Here is an 18,078-nt window from a genome sequence, read left to right on the forward strand (position 1 = left end):
TTGACATTCTTCCCCCTAAGACTTATACATAGAAAAATTATTTTCAATGACTAGTGGTGCTATCCTTAGCTTAACCAGTGCTATCTTTTGTCTTCTGTCCTGGTATTGTCCTTTATTCCTTAAAGATAGTCACCTACTTATTTTTTCCTATTTGTATCCTGATGACACACAAAATAAGGACTTGACTTCTTTAAAGCAATTCTACGTAAATGTTTTAAATGTACATCAGCGAGAACAAACTTGAACCCCAGGTTCTTTGAGTCCCATCACACACTAGTCTAGTGTGTGCTCTGCCTAAACAGCAGTCTGGCCAATGTCCCCTGGCTCCAGTCCCGTAGGTACCATGCAAACATCCAATCTGCCTCCATCAGCTGAAAAGCCCACATTGTCTTTAAAAAAAAAAAAAAAAAAAAAGATAATGCTTGCAAAATCTTAAGATTCTGGTTTTGTAGGCCCAAATACCCATTCAGACTCAACCACCACACATAATTTATTTCATCCCTACCCAACCTGTTCTCTTTCTTCTCTCCATCATTAACGTTATTGTTGTTTATGATAATAAAAGGCCTGCAGGTTTGTTAGAAAGGATTCGGAAAAGGCAAAAGGTGTTAAAAGGAAACCAAAACCATCCATAATCGCCAATCCCTTGAGATATTCAGCTAACATTTCAGCATATGATTTATTCTAAATTGTCGATATTGCAGATTTCTTTTACAAAAATAAGGATCATATTATCCACACTGTGTTACGATCTGTTCTTACTTAACACAGAATCTTTCGATGTTCACAAATGCTAATGACACCATCACTGTAGTCACTGCACAGTGTCTCACTGGGCAGCTCGTCATCATGCCCCCACACGGTCGCCAGTGGACGGGCGTCCAGGTGGTTTAGAACTTGGGGCTGACACAATCTCACCTGCTTTGCCGATTGCCGGACATTCTCCGGTTAGAAATACAAAGGAAGGACCTCAGTTCTTCACTGCTCACACGTCTACGCTGAGAGTAAACTCAATGAGGCCTATCCTTTGTCAGCGGCATCTGCGCCGACAGAAGTGAAAAAGACAAACCACAGACATGATACTCCTTCCTTCCTCTCTCCCAGCCGGCCGGCAGAAGCGAGGCCCACAAGGCCAGGTTCACGGGCAGGAGGGCAGCGGGAGAGAGGGCTCTATGCCCGCCGGGAAAGCGGACCGAATCTGAACTCAGCGGGATTGCGAGCTGGGAAAGAGGTGCGGCTGGCCCAGGAGACAACCGACGTGCTAAGGGCCAGCCCGGCTTCTGCAGTCACCGCCGTCCGTGTCCCCTGCCCGCTCGGGGACCGCTCACCCATATAGGCCGCCCAGTGCAGAGCACGCCGGTCCTTCTTGTCGAACGCGTTGATGTTCGCTCCTTTGGCCAAGAGTAAGTTGACCATCTGAAAGAAGACCAACGTGCAGATAATGTGAGTCCGGGCCACATCCCGTCGAAAGGCAGGTCCGCGACCTGCAGCTCAAACATAGGACGAAGCCAGCGTCCCCGACAACCCCGTGGCTCGTGTGGCAGAGGACAGGACCGAGCTGGCGGCTACTCCTTCAACCCCGGGGCCATGCACTGAACACCAGCTGTCGCTGCCCCAGGTCTGGCGTGCAGCCAGGAGCATCTCACAGCCTCTAAGGGCCTCAGCAGCACGACCGGGTTCCACGTGGGGCCGAGAGGGGCTCTGGGGGGATTTCTTGGGCCCGGCGGGGAGGGCGCTCACCTCCACGTGGCCGTTCAGAGCGGCGTGGTGCAAGGCCGTGCGGCCCCCGCGGTCGGAGACGTTGACGCTGCTCAGCAGGGGAATGATCACCTCCGCGCACTTCACCGCCTTGTTGGCCGCCGCCACGTGGAGCGGGGTCTGCCAGTTCTTGTCCCTCGCGTTGACATCGGCCGAGTGCTTGATCAGCACTTGCACGGCTTCCTGCAACACAGGCGGAGTTTGCAGGCGTCACCGACAAACGCTCAGGCCATACTTACTGGAGAGAAGCTGCTTCGCCGGACTCCGGAATTACAGGGAGGGAGGGAGGGCTCCGTGGCCTCACGGGCGGCTCGGCCTTCTGAGAAAAGCAAGGCGATATGGGATAAAAACCAAAAGAGTGGCACAGAGGAGAACAGATTCGCTTTATCTTTCTTTTTTAGGCCAAGAGCCCCAGCATGTCTTCAAAACCAAATAAACCTTCTAAGCGTAAGTTTCTTAACACAGTGTAGAGTAGCCCGAGGCCAAAGGAGAGCGCTCCTGTGCAAGTGCACACACCAGGGCAAATGTTAACAGATCAAAAGATGTCCAAGGAATTTCTAAACTTGGAATGTTTGTCAATAAACCTCCACCCTCCAAAGCCAAAGGCCTCAAAGCCCTTCGGTCATTCTTGGATCAGTTTATAAATTGTTGGTTCTCATAGCCAACACCTTAACCCTCCCTCTGTGATCAACGGCAGTCAGGGAAGGTCTATTCCTACCTCAGCTGGAAGCTACGAGACTGTTTCATCTTTTCCCAACCGTGGATAGTGGGGTAGCTTCTTTTCTACTGCTGAGTCCCTTTACCTCTACTGAGACCTACATTTTTTGTTTTCCTTCTATTGACCTAATCAGCTTATTTGCCCCTTGAACTATTACTCTCAACCTTGGCCAGGCAATGGAATCACCTGGGGGGCTCTTAAAATTACAGATGGCTGGGGCTCCTGGGTGGCTCAGTTGGTTAAGCGTCTGAGTCTTGATCACAGCTCAGGTCTTGATCTCGGGGTCACGAGTTCAAATCCTCAGTTGGGCTCCACATTGGGCGTGGAGCCTACTTAAAAAAAAATACAGGTGGCTAGTGCCACGCAAGGGATTCTAACTGTCCTCAGGATTTCTGTAAAGGGGACTTTGTTGTACATCTAGGACTGAGGACACTCTTCTGTTCCACCAAGAAAATGGCAGAACTTCCCTCAAGACGGGAATGACTGTTGGTTATTTCTCTTTATTTCTGGAGACATCCCTAGAACCAGTTAGAGGGATTCCTGTATGAACATCTCAGTGCAGCATCAATAAACCAATGAAAGGCAATGAAAGAGGCCACACTCCTGCACCCTTCACGGACCGAGAGCTCACCCCTGTCCACCTTATTCCTCACAGCCCGGAACAATCCAACCCACTTTATTATGCAGGTACATAAAGTGCCTAGCAAGTAGATTGTTTGAACTCTTAAAATTGAAGTTTTTGGGGTGCCTGGATGGCTCAGTGGGTTAAAACCTCTGCCTTCAGCTCAGGTCATGATTCCAGGGTCCTGGGATCGAGCCCTGCATCGTGCTTTCTGTTCAGCAGGGAGCCTGCTTCCTCTTCTCTCTCTGCCTGCCTCTCTGCCTACTTGTAATCTCTGTCTGTCAAATAAATAAATAAAATCTTAAAAAAAAAAATTGAAGTTTTTATCAGGGACATACATAATGAAGGAAAAAGAATATTCTATGGGATCCATCACAGCAAGATACTGAGATAAACAGCTAATGTGGACAGTAGAATGAGAGTGCAAAAAATTCCGCTCTTCAAATTAGAGAATACAGTTTAAATGCACAGTAAGACTCCATTTAGATGCTATAAACAAGAAACCCATCAGGCCCAGGCAAACAAGCAATTTGTTCAAATTACCAAAAAGGAAAAAAAAAAAGGATATATGGCTCCCATCCTCAGCAAGAAAATAAATTAATGATACTAACCATTCCTGGGGCCCCCTTTAGAGTGAAATGGGTGTTTGTATATTAATGCTCAGCTACTACACGCAAAACACTGTGGAAGACTGAAAGAAACACAAGCCAGACTCCGTTCTAAAAGCCAGCTGGGTGAACAAAAAACAAACAAGAGAAAAGCAAAGCCACAATATAAAAGTTTAGATTAAAATAAGAAAAAAATGTTACTTTTGCCAACTTTGGTCTCAAAAATTGTGAGGTTTATGCAGATACGTACATACAATCTATTTTGACATGGGATGAAATGACTGGAACCTCCGTTTATGTTTATTTTCTTAACAAAGGAAAGCACTGTAGCTGGTATTTAACTCTGGGTTGGCCCTGTGCCCTCAGTCCACTCCACAGAGGATCCTGCCTCACAGGATCCGAGACGCCCTCCATGAAGAGGGGGTTCCACATGCGGAAGGGGTGACGCTTGTCACCCCTCCGCTCCTTCGCTCTGAGTGCCCTGAAATGCGCAGGGACGGGCCTGACAGATCTATCTACAGATTGTGATGTGTACACTTAGACCAAAAGCATCCCAAGTGGGCAGGATGTATGCAAGGAACCTGATAATACAAACTCCAATGTAAATAACGTGGAGTCACAGAGCTGATGCTTCTACTCTGAGTAAAAGCTTTCTATACATTACAAGGTCAAAATAATGACAAATTTAATCCGATCTGACTAGAGCTTGGCCAAAACAGAGGAAAATCATCAGTAAGTCTATTAGTTACATGGTTATATAAGACTATGATAAATGAAAAGCCTCACTCAAGTATATTGTGATACACCTGAAATATTAGCTAATAATAATAGTTTCTACATGTAATTCATAAATAAATGAGATGCACATTGAAGATGTCTGCTGAAAAAGTTTTGCAAAAATATAGCCAAAAAGTCTGGAGATAAGCATCATAAACCAATGCTAAAAAAGTGGTATCATATCCTCTCTGCATATTCACAGCAAATGTCAATATATACTATCATTTTTAATACCTTTGCCTTGTATATTATGTTACTATACTGATACAGATGCTTGCTTGGCATTACATATTACGTAAATTCAGACTAGACTAATGAAACCAGAAATACACAGGAATATTTCACAAATTTATCTATTTGGACATAAGACCACTGAGTTCGTGAAAACCTTTTTGTTCTAAGGTAACAAAATATGAATACTTTTAGAGTAACTCAGACTAGGTGAATCAGGTATTACCTAGGAGAGGCCCTACTTTTATTTTGTTTTATTTTTATTTTTATTTTTTTAAGATTTTGTTTATTTATTTGACAGATCGAGATCACAAGTATGCAGAGAGGCAGGCAGAGAGGCAGGCAGAGAGAGAGAGGAGGAAGCAGGATCCCTGCTGAGCAGAGAGCCTGATGCAGGGCTCGATCCCAGGACCCTGGGATCATGACCTGAGCCGAAGGCAGAGGTTTTAACCCACTGAGCCACCCAGGCACCCCAAGGCCCTACTTTTAAGTGAGTATTTAAGGATTATTTGCATTTCACACAAAGTAACAAGCTAAGCAAAGAAAATACATATTTACATGCCCGTTGCAGATTATATATAGATAAGTAATATCAGAGTTTGAGAGGGAGACTACCTGTGTTCTTAAATATGCACTACCTCTAAAGATAGTTTAATCCCAAATAAATTTTTGTCTGCTTTTGTAAAAAAAAAAAAAAAAAGCTTTATTGGAACATAGCTCCATTTATTGGTTTACATATTATCTATGGCTGCGTTTGGATCGTAAGAGCGGAGTATCTGTGACAGACGATACTACATGCGGCCATCAGAACCTAAAATTATTACTATCTGGCCCTTGATGGAAAAAGTTTGCAGACTACCCGGGTTTAGCTCCTTGTCTGAATTACCACAATCTGCAAATGATCAAATCTGGTTAAAATAAAATTTTGCTCTTTTACAGCAAGGAAAAAGACTGTTTTAAGTACAAACAGTCTTGAAGGAGGGCAAGTCTTCTTTTTTTTTTTTTTTTAAGATTTTATTTATTTATCAGGGAGGGGGGAGAGCAAGCACAGGCAGACAGAATGGCAGGCAGAGGGAGAAGCAGGCTCCCTGTTGAGCAAGAATCCTGATGTGGGACTCGATCCCAGGACGCTGGGATCATGACCTGAGCTGAAGGCAGCTGCTTAACCAACTGAGCCACCCAGGCGTCCCAAGGGCAAGTCTTCTTAAGAGAATCGGAGGCCTCTGTGTTCGGCTCCTGCTCTGCCATGGTGGGTCTACGGTGAATTTAGGAGCGGGAGGTAATCAGCTGCATTTCTCGGCAAAACAGAGTGAGCGGCATCTGGAACTCGACGGGAAGGAAGGGGTGAGGACAGAGAGAGAGCGGCGAGAGGGCTAGGGCATCCCAGGGCAAAGGTGTTGCTCTGAGGGAGAACAGAGTCAGTTCACCACCAGGGAAGGGCAAACTGATGCATCAGTTAGACCAGCACGAGCAGGCTGGTGCTTAGGCAACCCGCGAGTCTCCAGGAATTCTCCAGAATCACTGGGAGACTACTAGACTTTGCACGTGGTTTCCAGCCAGTTATTTCTGTTTAGAAGGCAAGGTGCCCACGACCAACATCTGAGCCACACCTAAAAAGTTAGCCAAGGAAAAGGTTCAAGTTCGTTGATCAGGAAGTGACCAAAAATAGTGGATAGCGAGGGCCAGCTTTACCACCTTTGTCCCTCCCGTCCACACTCAGTGTCATAGCTCAAGGAGGCCGACAATAACCACTACTTCTACCTGCCTACTTTTATAAAACGTTTTAACTGTGGCATTCCTCATTTTTACTTCGATATCTGCTTAGGAAATGAATTGCATCGTTTTCATCTTACTTGACAAGAAAGGGCTATATCAAGAAATACTTATTATACAAAGGAGGGTATCTTACTTAGTTTCCAAAAATTATCTTTTTGTTTTTTTAATGAAAATATAAGCAGTCTAAAATGATCACGGAATCAACCTCAGAGACCTACGGGATATTAGAAGTAACGGGGGTCATCTGCTCTGACCCCTTGATTTGATGGGCAGTGCCATGTTATAGGCAAGGGCAGTGATCTGTCAGCCACGCTGAGTAAGAGCCCGGCTCATGTGCTTTCCGCTAGGCCACAGCTCAGTCGATGGACAGTACCAGCCAGGCACACTGACATATTTTTAAATGTTAACTCTCCTTATTTAAATTTTTTAATTCTGAAGTTTCACCCTGCCAAACTTGCTTAACACACTAATAGAGATTTAATATATTACTTCAGGAAAAACAAAGCTTTGCTTTAAAAAGATCATTTCCTCTTCTAAAATTGCCTCTTTCACAACTTTTAATCTTGGAAACACTTTAACTTGATTTCAAGAGAGTGAGATTTTATGGCTATTTAGGAAATTCATGATTTTTGTAATCAAAAGAAGTCTCTCTTTTCCAGGAGCACACACTGGCTAAAAATTTAATGTCTAGGGGCTACTCTGACAGAAATTTGCAGGGTAAAAAGAAAACAAGTATGAGGGAAAGGAAGCTGAACGCTTTCTGAATCAAGAAAAGATACTTAAATAATGCTTCTCAAACTACCTGCGGCGAAGAACCAGTTTTTAAAAAATTATTTCAAACCCATCATGAGTCAATACTTTTGTAAAATACAATAAAAAGTGGGGCACCCGGGTGGTGCAATCAGTTAAGCGGCCGCCTCTTGGTTTTGGCTCAGGTCATGATTTTAGGGTCTTGAGATCAAGCCCCGCTTTAGGCTCTGAGCTCAACGCAGAATCTGCTTGAATTTCTCTCCATCTCCCTCTGACCCTCCCACTCGTGCTCGTTCTCTCTCAGACAAATAAGTAAATCTTTTAAAAAATACAATAAAATGTAATTAGTAGAAGAGACAAAGGGAAATTATGAACTCAATTTTTTATTATTAATTAAATATGGCAGGCATGATACGACTCTGTCCAAGTGATCTAAAAGTTTCTCAATGCTTGCTCTTTTCATTAGTCTTAAGACAAAAGCTCACATTAGTCTTAAGACAAAAGCTCACAGGCTGAGAAGAACACACAAACCGACTGTGACACTGTGAGTCATGCCCTTCAAAGCTTTGTTTCTCTTTTAGTGAATAAACACATGTGGGGTCCAGCATTTCTCCCGGACGGAGGCATCAGCCCAGTCAGCATCTAGCATTCGCACTGCCCACCTTCTCGGGTTCCGCCCGATAGAAGGCTGCGCTGTATCAATCACGGGAATAACAGGGCAGAAACTGTCATGGGATGTCACACGGAAGGGAACTGGGGACGGCATTTACAGTCAGCTTATCTCCACTTTTTATGACCTTCTCTTTTCACAAAAGGCCACTCCGACCCTGTAATAAGAAGTAGAAACAGACCCCGTGGCACGTGGAAAAGATGAGAAGAAACAGGATGCATGTGTCTTAAAAACCATGGCCCTTAATATTTGTCTTTTCCCTCTCGAATGTGCATCGTATTTAAGTGGTCACAGATTACTCATGGAAAAGTAATTGTTTATGACTATCCAGAGTCCTTGCAGGCATAAATGATGTCAAATTCTATAAACTGTAAGTGGCTTTAGACTGGGGTCTGAGTCTTACACAATTTTCTGTACTCTCCCCAAAGCCTGGCAGGTGCCTTACACATACCATGTACTCAATAATTTGGATAGAATAAATATATTGGTATAATCATTAGCAAACTCTCTAAGTAATGATACGCAAGTATTAACAAGACATTTACCATGGGCTGCTGTCCTGGAGGCAACACTCATGTCCTGAAGGCATTTACTCTATTACTGAGATCATCTGGGTCTTTTATCCTCTATCGATTAGAGCAATTTCGTATTCTGTAGGAACTGCATGAATTGGTACCCAATTAATTCATTCAATTAATTGAAAATTCCTCCAAAAGTACTCATTATTAAATTAAACTTGCCCTTTATTATTAGAATTATTATTAGAGTACAATTACTCTAGCAACTAGCAGAACAAAGGGGACTCACTTTGGTATATGAAAGAACTCTGAGGGAACTATTCAAGAAGTGCTGGCTTTCAGAGGAAAAAAATGAAACACGGTGAAACCAGAGAGAGAGACAATCCCTAAGAGACTCTTAATCTCAGGAAACAAACTGAGGGTTGCTAAAGGGGAGGGGGGTCTGAGGGATAGGGTGGCTGGCTGATGGATATTGGGGAGGGTATGTGCCACGGGGAGTGCTGTGAATTGTGTACGACTGATGATTCACAGACCTGTACCCCTGAAACAAGTAATACATTATATGTTAATTAGTTGGATTAAATAAATAAATAAATACATAAATAAATCTCAAAAAAAAAAAAAAAAAAGGAAGAAGAAGAAGAAGTACTGGTTTTCAACACCGGGAAAGTCAGACACTGAAGTATTCCCAGTCTTCCATCTCAGCTCTCAGAGTGTGGTATATAGACCACCTGTGTCAGAATCTTTTTTTAAAAAAAGCAGATTTCTGGGCCCAACCCTAAGCTTCATCAAAATCTCCGGAGATGAGGCTCTAGAACAGGTACTTGTGACAAGCACCTCAGATGACTCGACTCCACAGTAAATCTGAGTATCACTCAGCTACAGTCCAACTAATAGGTCCTAAAATGCTTACTTTCTTCCCATTCGAGGTACTATGTTCTCTATGTGATCACCTTTTTATAACCCTAAAGATAATTTAGGGAAAGCAGTAACATTCTAGTCTCCCATGTAATTTTCCTAATCTTCTTGTCTACTGGCATTTAGCTCACAGTAATGACAATGTTTTTTTAGAGAAGGGGGGGGGGGACATGAGTTTTAAAATTTAAACTGTAAGATAAAATGCTTATCCCGCTCGGCTCTGGGAACTGTTTCTGTGCTTGTTGGGACTTCTGTCTGGACAGACAAAAAGTAGACCCATTTTAGTGGTTGGCACAGTTCCCGTCAGGGCGCTCATGGGAGCTGAGGGAAGCCGCCGAGCATGGTGTTTAAGAGAGCAGAGTCTCAAGTTACATCCTCCTCCGCTTACTGGCTGCGGCTGCGGCAAGTGAGGCTCGTTCCCGGACTCCTCTGAGGTTACGATTCCTAAATGAGGATGAAGAGCGCTATCAGTCTCTCAAAGAGTGGCTGCGAGGTTAAAATGGAAGCGTGCACAGAAAGAGCACACACTAAGTGCTCAATAAATGCTCACTGTGACAACAAACATTTGGACACAACATCCCCAATGCTCGAGCCTAAAGACAGGATACAATCATTTTTAACTCCGCTAGCCAAAAGACAGCCTCCAGAACGGGAAAGGAAAAAGTTCACCAAAGAAGCTCCTCCCCGGTCACTCGAGAAGAAAATGCATGTGTGAAAGGCCAGCCGCATTTGGACGTAGGCCACAGCAGGCTGTGTGCCTGGTTGTCTGCCCTAAATACCGTGTCCTAGAAGACACACTTTGCACCCTTTCCAGCCCGTGGAGCACATGTAACCGTGCCTTGCATCGAGCGGCCTTCAACAAACATGTATTACACTGGCCAGGTTCGCATGGATTTAATTCCTGTCCCCAGGGCCGCTCTTTTCCAAGAAAGAAAACCAAAAAGCAGCAAGAATAAGCTAAACAGGAGAAATGATATGAAATAACTCACAATGCTTCAGAAAACTCTCCCTGGAAGGCCCAAATCTTGTTCGTCTATGTTATCTAGAACTGCACAACTTGTTCCCCTAATATTCTGGCAAGAGACTCTTCATGTCTTCTCACAGTGGGCGCCGTCGGTGGGGGGTTGGTGAGTCAACGGACGGTGCTGCTTGGCTCCATTACTCGTTTGGCTGTGTCCTCCCTGGGCACCCCAGACACTCCTGGGCAGGGGTGGGTTCCGGATCGGGAGGATTGGGACTGGGTCGGAAGGAAGCACACGGCACAGCCTGGCCAGTACCAGGAAAAGGCCTGAAGGTTTATCTCCAGAACCCAATCCACCTTGGATCATTTTCAGTGGGTATGGCCCTGCCTTGTTCTGCCTTCCGGTCTGTGTAGCGCTTTTCTGTCAGGCATGGGTGGATGTTTAATCAGTAAGATGATCTGATATGCCCATTGCTATTACAAGCTCAGGAAATAAATTTAGCAATGAACATGATTTTTCCAGACATAGAAATTGGACCATAAAATTTGCCTAGATGGAAAGAAAGCTCAGAACTCTTGACTTATACTGATAGCTCTGACTTCCACGGGTACCTGTGCTGGATACAATTTTGACACTCACCCTGCTGGTGCAGGTTCCAGTGGCTTAAATGGCTCCCAGGGCTACACTTCAGAAACAAGCTTCAGATCGGCTTACCTTGCATATGTGCAAGATGACTGCCACCGGCCTTCTCTGTGGTGCAGACTAGTTCTACGTTAGCGGTTGTACAGAGAATCAAGTTAACCTAGCTTATGTTATTAGAACGACAGTCTTTAATGAATCACTCAGAAAACAGTTGTTTAGGGGCACCTGGGTGGCTCAGCAGGTTCAGCATCTGCCTTCGGCTCAGGTCATGACCCCAGGGTCCTGGGATCAAGCCCCACATCGGGCCCCTTGCTCGGCAGGGAGCCTGCTTCTCCCTCTTCCTCTGCAGCGCCCCCTGCTTGTGCTCTCTCTCTCTCAAATAAATGAAATCCTTTTCAAAAAATTTTTAAAAAACCCACTATAAACAAAACAATTGTTTACCAAGCAGCCAAGATCCTAGAAACACAATGACAAGCAGTAGGGGCGGCACCCATTTCAAGGAACTTACTATCGAGAAGGTCTTTTTAATTAGAATAGAATAACAATTTCAGGGGTAGTTTTATATAGTTCCAACTTAGCCTATGTTGGAACTACGTTGCTCGGGATCTCTGCCCCGGTCCTGTTGAACACAAGAGCACTCTTCATGCATTCTGGAAGGCAGGACGAAAGCACAGGCTGATCGCTGTGCTGGGCATCTGGGCTGGGGCAGTTTGCCTACGTCGTCACCGACCAGCCGGAGCCACGTGCTGGCACAAGGCATCTCCGGTGCATCTTCAGGCCTTGCGGTATCTCCCTCCATTTCTCCCACCCTTGGGCCACGTGCCTGCAAGCTCTAAGGTGAAGCCCGCAGCCGTTTTTATCCTCCCCCAGCAGCAGACCCTGCCTGCTGGGACTTCACGATCACACAGAACCAGGGGGACAGCCTGACACAAACTTCTGCAGCAGCTCACACAATCGTGGAAGGTCTAATTACTATAATAAATATCTTCTCTTGGATCTCCCTCGGTGCTTCTGGTCCCCTGATTGAACCTGGAACCATCAATTACCTACAATTTAGAAGCGAAGGACTTTGAGGACAGTACAGAGTTTATAAGCCTTTCAATGAAGAAAGGGTTTTTAATTCATATTCATATAAGTAATACCGGTGTTTGCCAATCCAAGCAATGGGCCGACGTGCCAGCTCTCACCTGAGCGCACAGCCTTCGGCAGCCAGCTGTCACAACACCGGCCCAAACCTTCTCTGCTGTTTCCCCAGCAAGCCCATTTCTCTTGCCTCAGCTGTGACGTAGGGGAGGCACAATGTATAGGCAGTAGTATCCGATTCAAGGAAGCAAGAAATCTGAATTTAGAACCGCCAGGCACAGCAATGTGCTCACAGTCAGTTCCAGTGATGGTTACAAAGACCCAATGTTCATAAGAAACTTTTCAACTTGTTGTAGTAGATATTAATAGGAAGACATCCTCTTTCACCAGTTTATATATGACCCTGATTATTTATAACTCAGGGTCTGTGTTTAATTCCTTCCCCGCCAAGAGACACCTGAAAGGGATTTTTTTCCCCCAGCAAACCTGCAGAGGGAGCTGGTTCCTTAGAGAAGCAACAAACGCCTTTCTCCGCTAGACTGATCCGTCACTGGGTTGACTGAACTCACCCTAAAGACACATAAAGAAGGCAAGCGGATGGTTGCTGCCATGGATGTTTTGGGGACTGAAGCAAGTAGCGGACCTAGCAAAGGGAGAGAGCACTTGGGAAAGATCCCATAGTTCTGAACTCATCTAGTCTTCTGTCTTTCTGTCCCACTAGACTACGTGCCTCCTAAGCACAAGGCCTGGAATATAGGAAGTGCTTAGTGAATTTTTTTTTTTTAATTTAAAAGACCTGGTTCTTGTTAAAAGAGGAAACAAACCCATATTTTTCAGAAGATCCTTAAAAAGAAATTTGCTGAAGATCACATGGTCTTAAAAGACCAGGAAATACTTCTCTGAAGGAACTGGTCTCATGAAGCTGGTCAAACCAACGCAAGCAGCCACTGTCCCTGCTTTCCCAGGTAAAACAGAAATGACCATAAGAAGGTTCTGGATTCCCCAGAGTTTAAGCCTGGCAACTTAGGATCGTTTACCTTCCTCATTCCCTGGGGCCCTCAGAAAAGAGAACACAACCCACACCTTCTCTTTTTTTCTTTCTTTTTTTAAAAGATTTTATTTGTTCATTTGAGAGAACATGAGAGCTAGAGAGAGAGAGAGCACACGTAGAGGAAGGGGAAGACAGATAAGCAGGCTCCCCGCTGAGTAGGGAGCCCAACGCGGGGCTCAATCCCAGGCCCCAGGATCACAACCTGAGCCGAAGGCAGATGTCCAACTGACTGAGCCACCCAGGCGTCCCAACACAAACCACAACTTATAAAAACTGCTCAAATCACACAGCACAGCAAGGAAGATTATGAGCACTGAGAAAAGTATCAGATACCAAGTATTTTGTAAAATTTCCAGACAGTAGCCAAAGAAGAAAAGCTGACACTGGTGACAGGCACCAACCCCTGCGACATTAGCAGGCACCCTCGGCAACCGCACTTGCTGCCAGACAGACCTGGAGACCAGCACCTTCTCCAGTAGCAGAGGAGTCATCTGGTCAAATCCGCCACAAAGACTAGTCATCCAATGACAAGTGCCTCTTGGGTAAGAGCCTCTGGTCTCCCGGGATGGTGAGCGACCCCTCTGACCAGGCTTCAGGGCTCACAGTCACCAGCATTCCCCGCCACCCCTCACCCACACTGGTTTTCTCTTTCATCACTTTTACTTTCCCTGAACCAGCTGATCCGTCCGCTGTAGCGTCAACAACCCTCCTCTCAGTTCCTAAGTGCTAGACCAGACTGTAGGAATCATGATCATCTAAAACCATCTTCACCAGCATTTCCAAAATTCAAAATAAATTCTTGCTTGAGCACCTACCATGGACCAGGCTTGGGATACACCAGGGAACAAAACACAGGTCCCTGCCCTTACAGAGCTTCCATTCTGGTGACACGTTTGCGGAACTCGGGATGTTCACAGGGGACTGACGAGCTTCCTCTCCCTGCTGCCCCGCCTCGGCCTTCTCAGTGAACGGCCCCACCATCCACCCAGGGGCCTCTCTTCTGCCTCACTCTCCTGAGGTCCCAAATGCTGTCAGGTTCATACTTACCCTGTGACCACACCCCAGCGCTCAGAGGACCCCCAGTCCTCTGCCATGTGACCCAGCCTCTGCCATCAGACTTACCTCCACTACACCCCTTGTTCCGAATACAGCCAGCTGAACCCGTCATTCATTCGTTTCCATGTCCCTTGTCCTCTAGCATGTTTGTCCCCCTGCCTCCCTCCTTCCCCTGGCCTGGTAAGTGCCTACTCTTAGAGGTACGAGATTAAATAAGATAATCACTCACTTCACTTCTGGAGGCAACAGCCCGGTGCAGTGGGGTCAGCCACATGTTGTCCTTGGCATTGACACGAGCTCCTGGAAGCAAAAGCACAAGTTAGAGGCATAATTCAGGGGAAATTCTACTCATGGGATATCGTGTGCTCTCATCTGCCTTGTACAACCACCCTATTTCATTTTCTTTTCTTTTGTATCAGTCATGTACTTTCTAGCCACCAGACAGTAGGACAGACCCACTTACAGTAGAAAAATTGAAATCAGGAGCTGAAAATGGCACAAGAATTGGGAAAAGACTAGACGAGAAGTGCAATATCTCATTGGATAGGAGACATAGTGGTAAAAAGGCAGAGATTCTCCAGGAGTAGGGTCATGTAGATCCTGAAGAATGAAGAACTTTGCAGGTATGTGTGTAATGTAAATATATATGCATACATACATACAAGATATATGATTATATACAAATTTTATCCATAAAATACATAGTCACATACATTATTTTTAGTCACTAAGTAGACTTAATCTCACAGGGCACACAATGGCCTTCTTGGCAAGCTGTCCAAGACGAGCTGCGTTCCAACAAAGGTGTACTACAGGTCAGCTGGATTTTAAACCAATCTTATAAAGTTGAGTTTGATGAGACTTGATCTGGGCTAAGAGGATTCACAGAAATCTGTTCTTTCCAAGAATCTTGATGATTTCCCTGGCACAAGCCAGATATCTTGGAAGCAAGCAGCTGGCTTCCATGGAGCTTTGGACAGACGTAACATGAAGCCTATGCAAGTTGCTCAGAGCTTCTTCCACTCGGAGCGGGGGTGGGGGCAGACAGGTTCACATGGGTCAGAACCAACTCACACTCAGGGATGTGCCCTCACACTCAACTTTCTGGAACCCACGTCACCAATCGGGGGACAAAAGCTCCATGTGAATGGATTCCAAGAGCAGAGAACGCCTTCCTTCCGAGATAGACTCTCAGTTCCCCATGAGTGCAAGCCCACCACATCTCCAACTGAACCACAGAAACACCCAACATCAGCTTCCTTTTGGGGGGTTCAGGGTTTTGTTTCATTTTGTTTTGTTTTTAAGATTTTATTTATTTGAGAAAGACAGTGCACATGTGAGCATGAGTGTGGGGGGAGAGAGAGAGAAACAGACGCCCCACTGAGCAAGGAGCTTGAAGCAGGACTCGATCCCAGGACCCTGAGATCATGACCTGAGCTGAAGGCAGACACTTAACCCACTGAACCACCCAGTTCCCCCAGGTTTGGGGTTTTGATCAGTCTTTTGCTCAGATGGAAAATTTTGTGAAATAAAAGGGAAGGATAAGATAAGTATGTGTGATATCTTCGTAGATGTAACAAGAGGAACCTATGTTAGCCTCAGGCCAACAAGGAAAGGCGCTCTGGGAAAGAAGACTGGAGGGATGAACCAAAGGAACCAGAAAGTAAGGCGGGGGAGGGAACGTGCACACAGGATGCCTATGGAACAAGGGCCAACAAAAGGAGTCCAGTGGAAGCAGGACTGATTCAACTCTGTGAGCCCAAGGACAGCTGAGAGCTGAAAAGTAGAAACTTATTTTTTAAAAGTGAAAGAAAAAGGCAACAGGAGACTTTCAAGGGTCAAAGTGAGCTAGAGGGGCACCTGGGTGGCCCAGTCGGTTAAGTATCAGACTATGGGTTTCCACCAAGTCCTGATCTCAGGGTCTTGAGATCAAGCCCTGCGTTGGGCTCCACCTGGGTATGGAGTCTGCTTAATATTCTCTCTCTCCCTCTTCCTCTGCCCCTACCCCCACTCACTGTCTCAAAATTTAAAAAAAAAAAAAGTGAGCTCAAAATTCAGTTTAAGCCACCAGCTAAAAAATAAATACCAAATCATAGACCTTACAATATTTTTCTGTTTAACTGAAGAACAAACACCATCAACAATATTGATTCTAGAAAACAAGAACATAATATTCCCTAAAACAAAGAAAAAATGTCTCCCCCTACCCCCGCCATTCTGATTTCATTGGTTTGAGATGGGGCCAGGCACAAATAGTTTTTAAAAGCTCCTCAAGACCCAAGGTTATTTTAATATGCTGTCAGGGTTGAAAGCCACTGAAAAATTGTTGTTTAGTTTATCAAGCTTCAAATCCTACTTCTACTAACTCCATCCAGGCAGCTTACCTAGGAGGCTCAAGCCCTTACCTCAGCAGGCTCAAATGAGATCAGCGTGGGGATGCTAGGAATCAAAGGCAGTAGTAGGTATCTCCCTCCCCTGGAGCAGGAAGTCCCGGGTTAACTGCTCCGGAGTAGACACCCTAAAGGGCTGGGTGCAAGTCTCCTCCCCGGGGAAGCCTGCCTCAAGCTTCCCTTCGCTCGCCCTGTCCATTTTTAAGGAACTTCCTGTCACAAAGTTGAACCAGTCATCTGAGAGGGACAACATCTGAACCACAGCACACTCTGGGTCTGAGCTGCCACTTGCCCATCCACACGATGTCCTTCTCCCCACTCTAGTCATTCCTTCCTTCAGCACGTTTAGAGGAAGGAACACGATGTGGTGGAAGGAACAGATACGACACCTGCTACAGGTACCGAGTCAGCTCAGACTCAGAGCCTCAGAGTCAGCGCTGTCCGGTGGGAATGTGATGGAAGCCAGGGATGCAATTTTAAGTTTTCTAATAGCCACATTAAAAAGGGGAAAAGAAAACAAGTAAAATTAATTTTAATCATATATTTTACTTAACTCAATATATCCAAAACATCATGCAATCGAGTTTAAAAGTTATTGAGGGCGGGGCGCCTGGGTGGCTCAGTGGGTTAAAGCGTCTGCCTTCAGCTCAGATCATGATCCCAGGGTCCTGGGATCGAGCCCCGCATCAGGCTCTCTGCTCAGCAGGGAGCCTGCTTCCCCTCCTCTCTCAGCCTACTTGTGATCTCTGTCAAATAAATAAATAAAATCTTTTTTAAAAAATTACTGAGGGAATTTACATTCTTTTTTTGTATGCAGATGAAAAATGTGTATTCAAAAATTCAAAAAATTCAAGAAAAATGTGTAATCAAAATCCAATGTGTGTTTCATCCTTACAGCACATACGCACCAAACCTGGCCACACAGCACATACTCAGGAGCCATAGCCGGTTTGTGACATGTTTGACAGTGCAGATCCAAATGCTATGCAGTAGAGGCCAGACTTGGAGACTCATTGGCTGAGGAGCTCCCTTTAGTTCTAAAGAGCAGGGTGCCTGAGTGGCTCAGTGGGTTGGGCCTCTGCCTTCAGCTCAGGTCATGATCTCAGGGTCCTGGGATCAAGCCCCACATTGAGCCCCGCATTGGGCTCTCTTCACAATGGCGAGCCTGCTTCCTCCTCTCTCTCTGCCTGCCTTTCTGCCTACTTGTGAATACAGAAAAATCTTTAAAAAATTAAAAAAAATAAAGAGTTACAATTCTATTATTACAGCTCAGCAACAGCTAGGAGCCTTGTTCAAAGTTGTTGACATAATCTGAGCTCTTACTCTGTACTTACTAACACATGTGTAGTCCATTCAATAGGGAGATGCTATTACAATGCCAATTTTGTAGATGAAGGAACAAAGGCCATGAGAATTAACAGTCTCCAGGCAGCCAGCTAGGAAGGGGCAGACTTGAACCCAGGCAGTCTGACTTCAATGCCCAAGCTCCTGGGCACTGCGCTTCACTCCATCACCAGCCATTCAACCAAACACGGACGAAGCTTCCCT

The 18,078-nt window shown here is 45.4% G+C and overlaps 1 protein-coding gene across 9 annotated transcripts in view; it reads right to left on the reverse strand.

Moving 5' to 3' along the window:
* Positions 1–18,078, reverse strand: part of ANKRD44 (ankyrin repeat domain 44) — a 310,102-nt gene that overhangs the window by 133,228 nt on the left and 158,796 nt on the right. For 8 of the 9 annotated variants that reach the window (XM_045078511.1, XM_013045696.2, XM_045078509.1 and 5 more), the window contains 3 exons: positions 14,370–14,440; positions 1,741–1,941; positions 1,329–1,416 (listed from right to left, as the gene is read on the reverse strand). In XM_045078511.1, coding sequence (XP_044934446.1) covers positions 1,329–1,416; positions 1,741–1,941; positions 14,370–14,440 — 360 coding nt within the window. Of the gene's footprint in view, positions 1–1,328; positions 1,417–1,740; positions 1,942–10,335; positions 11,130–14,369; positions 14,441–18,078 lie in introns of those variants that run through there. The other variant, XM_045078512.1, reaches the window with a different exon arrangement.

Source organism: Mustela putorius, unplaced genomic scaffold (assembly GCF_011764305.1).
Source record: "Mustela putorius furo isolate JIRA1106 unplaced genomic scaffold, ASM1176430v1.1 tig00000275_pilon_pilon_pilon, whole genome shotgun sequence".
Lineage (NCBI taxonomy): Eukaryota > Metazoa > Chordata > Mammalia > Carnivora > Mustelidae > Mustela > Mustela putorius.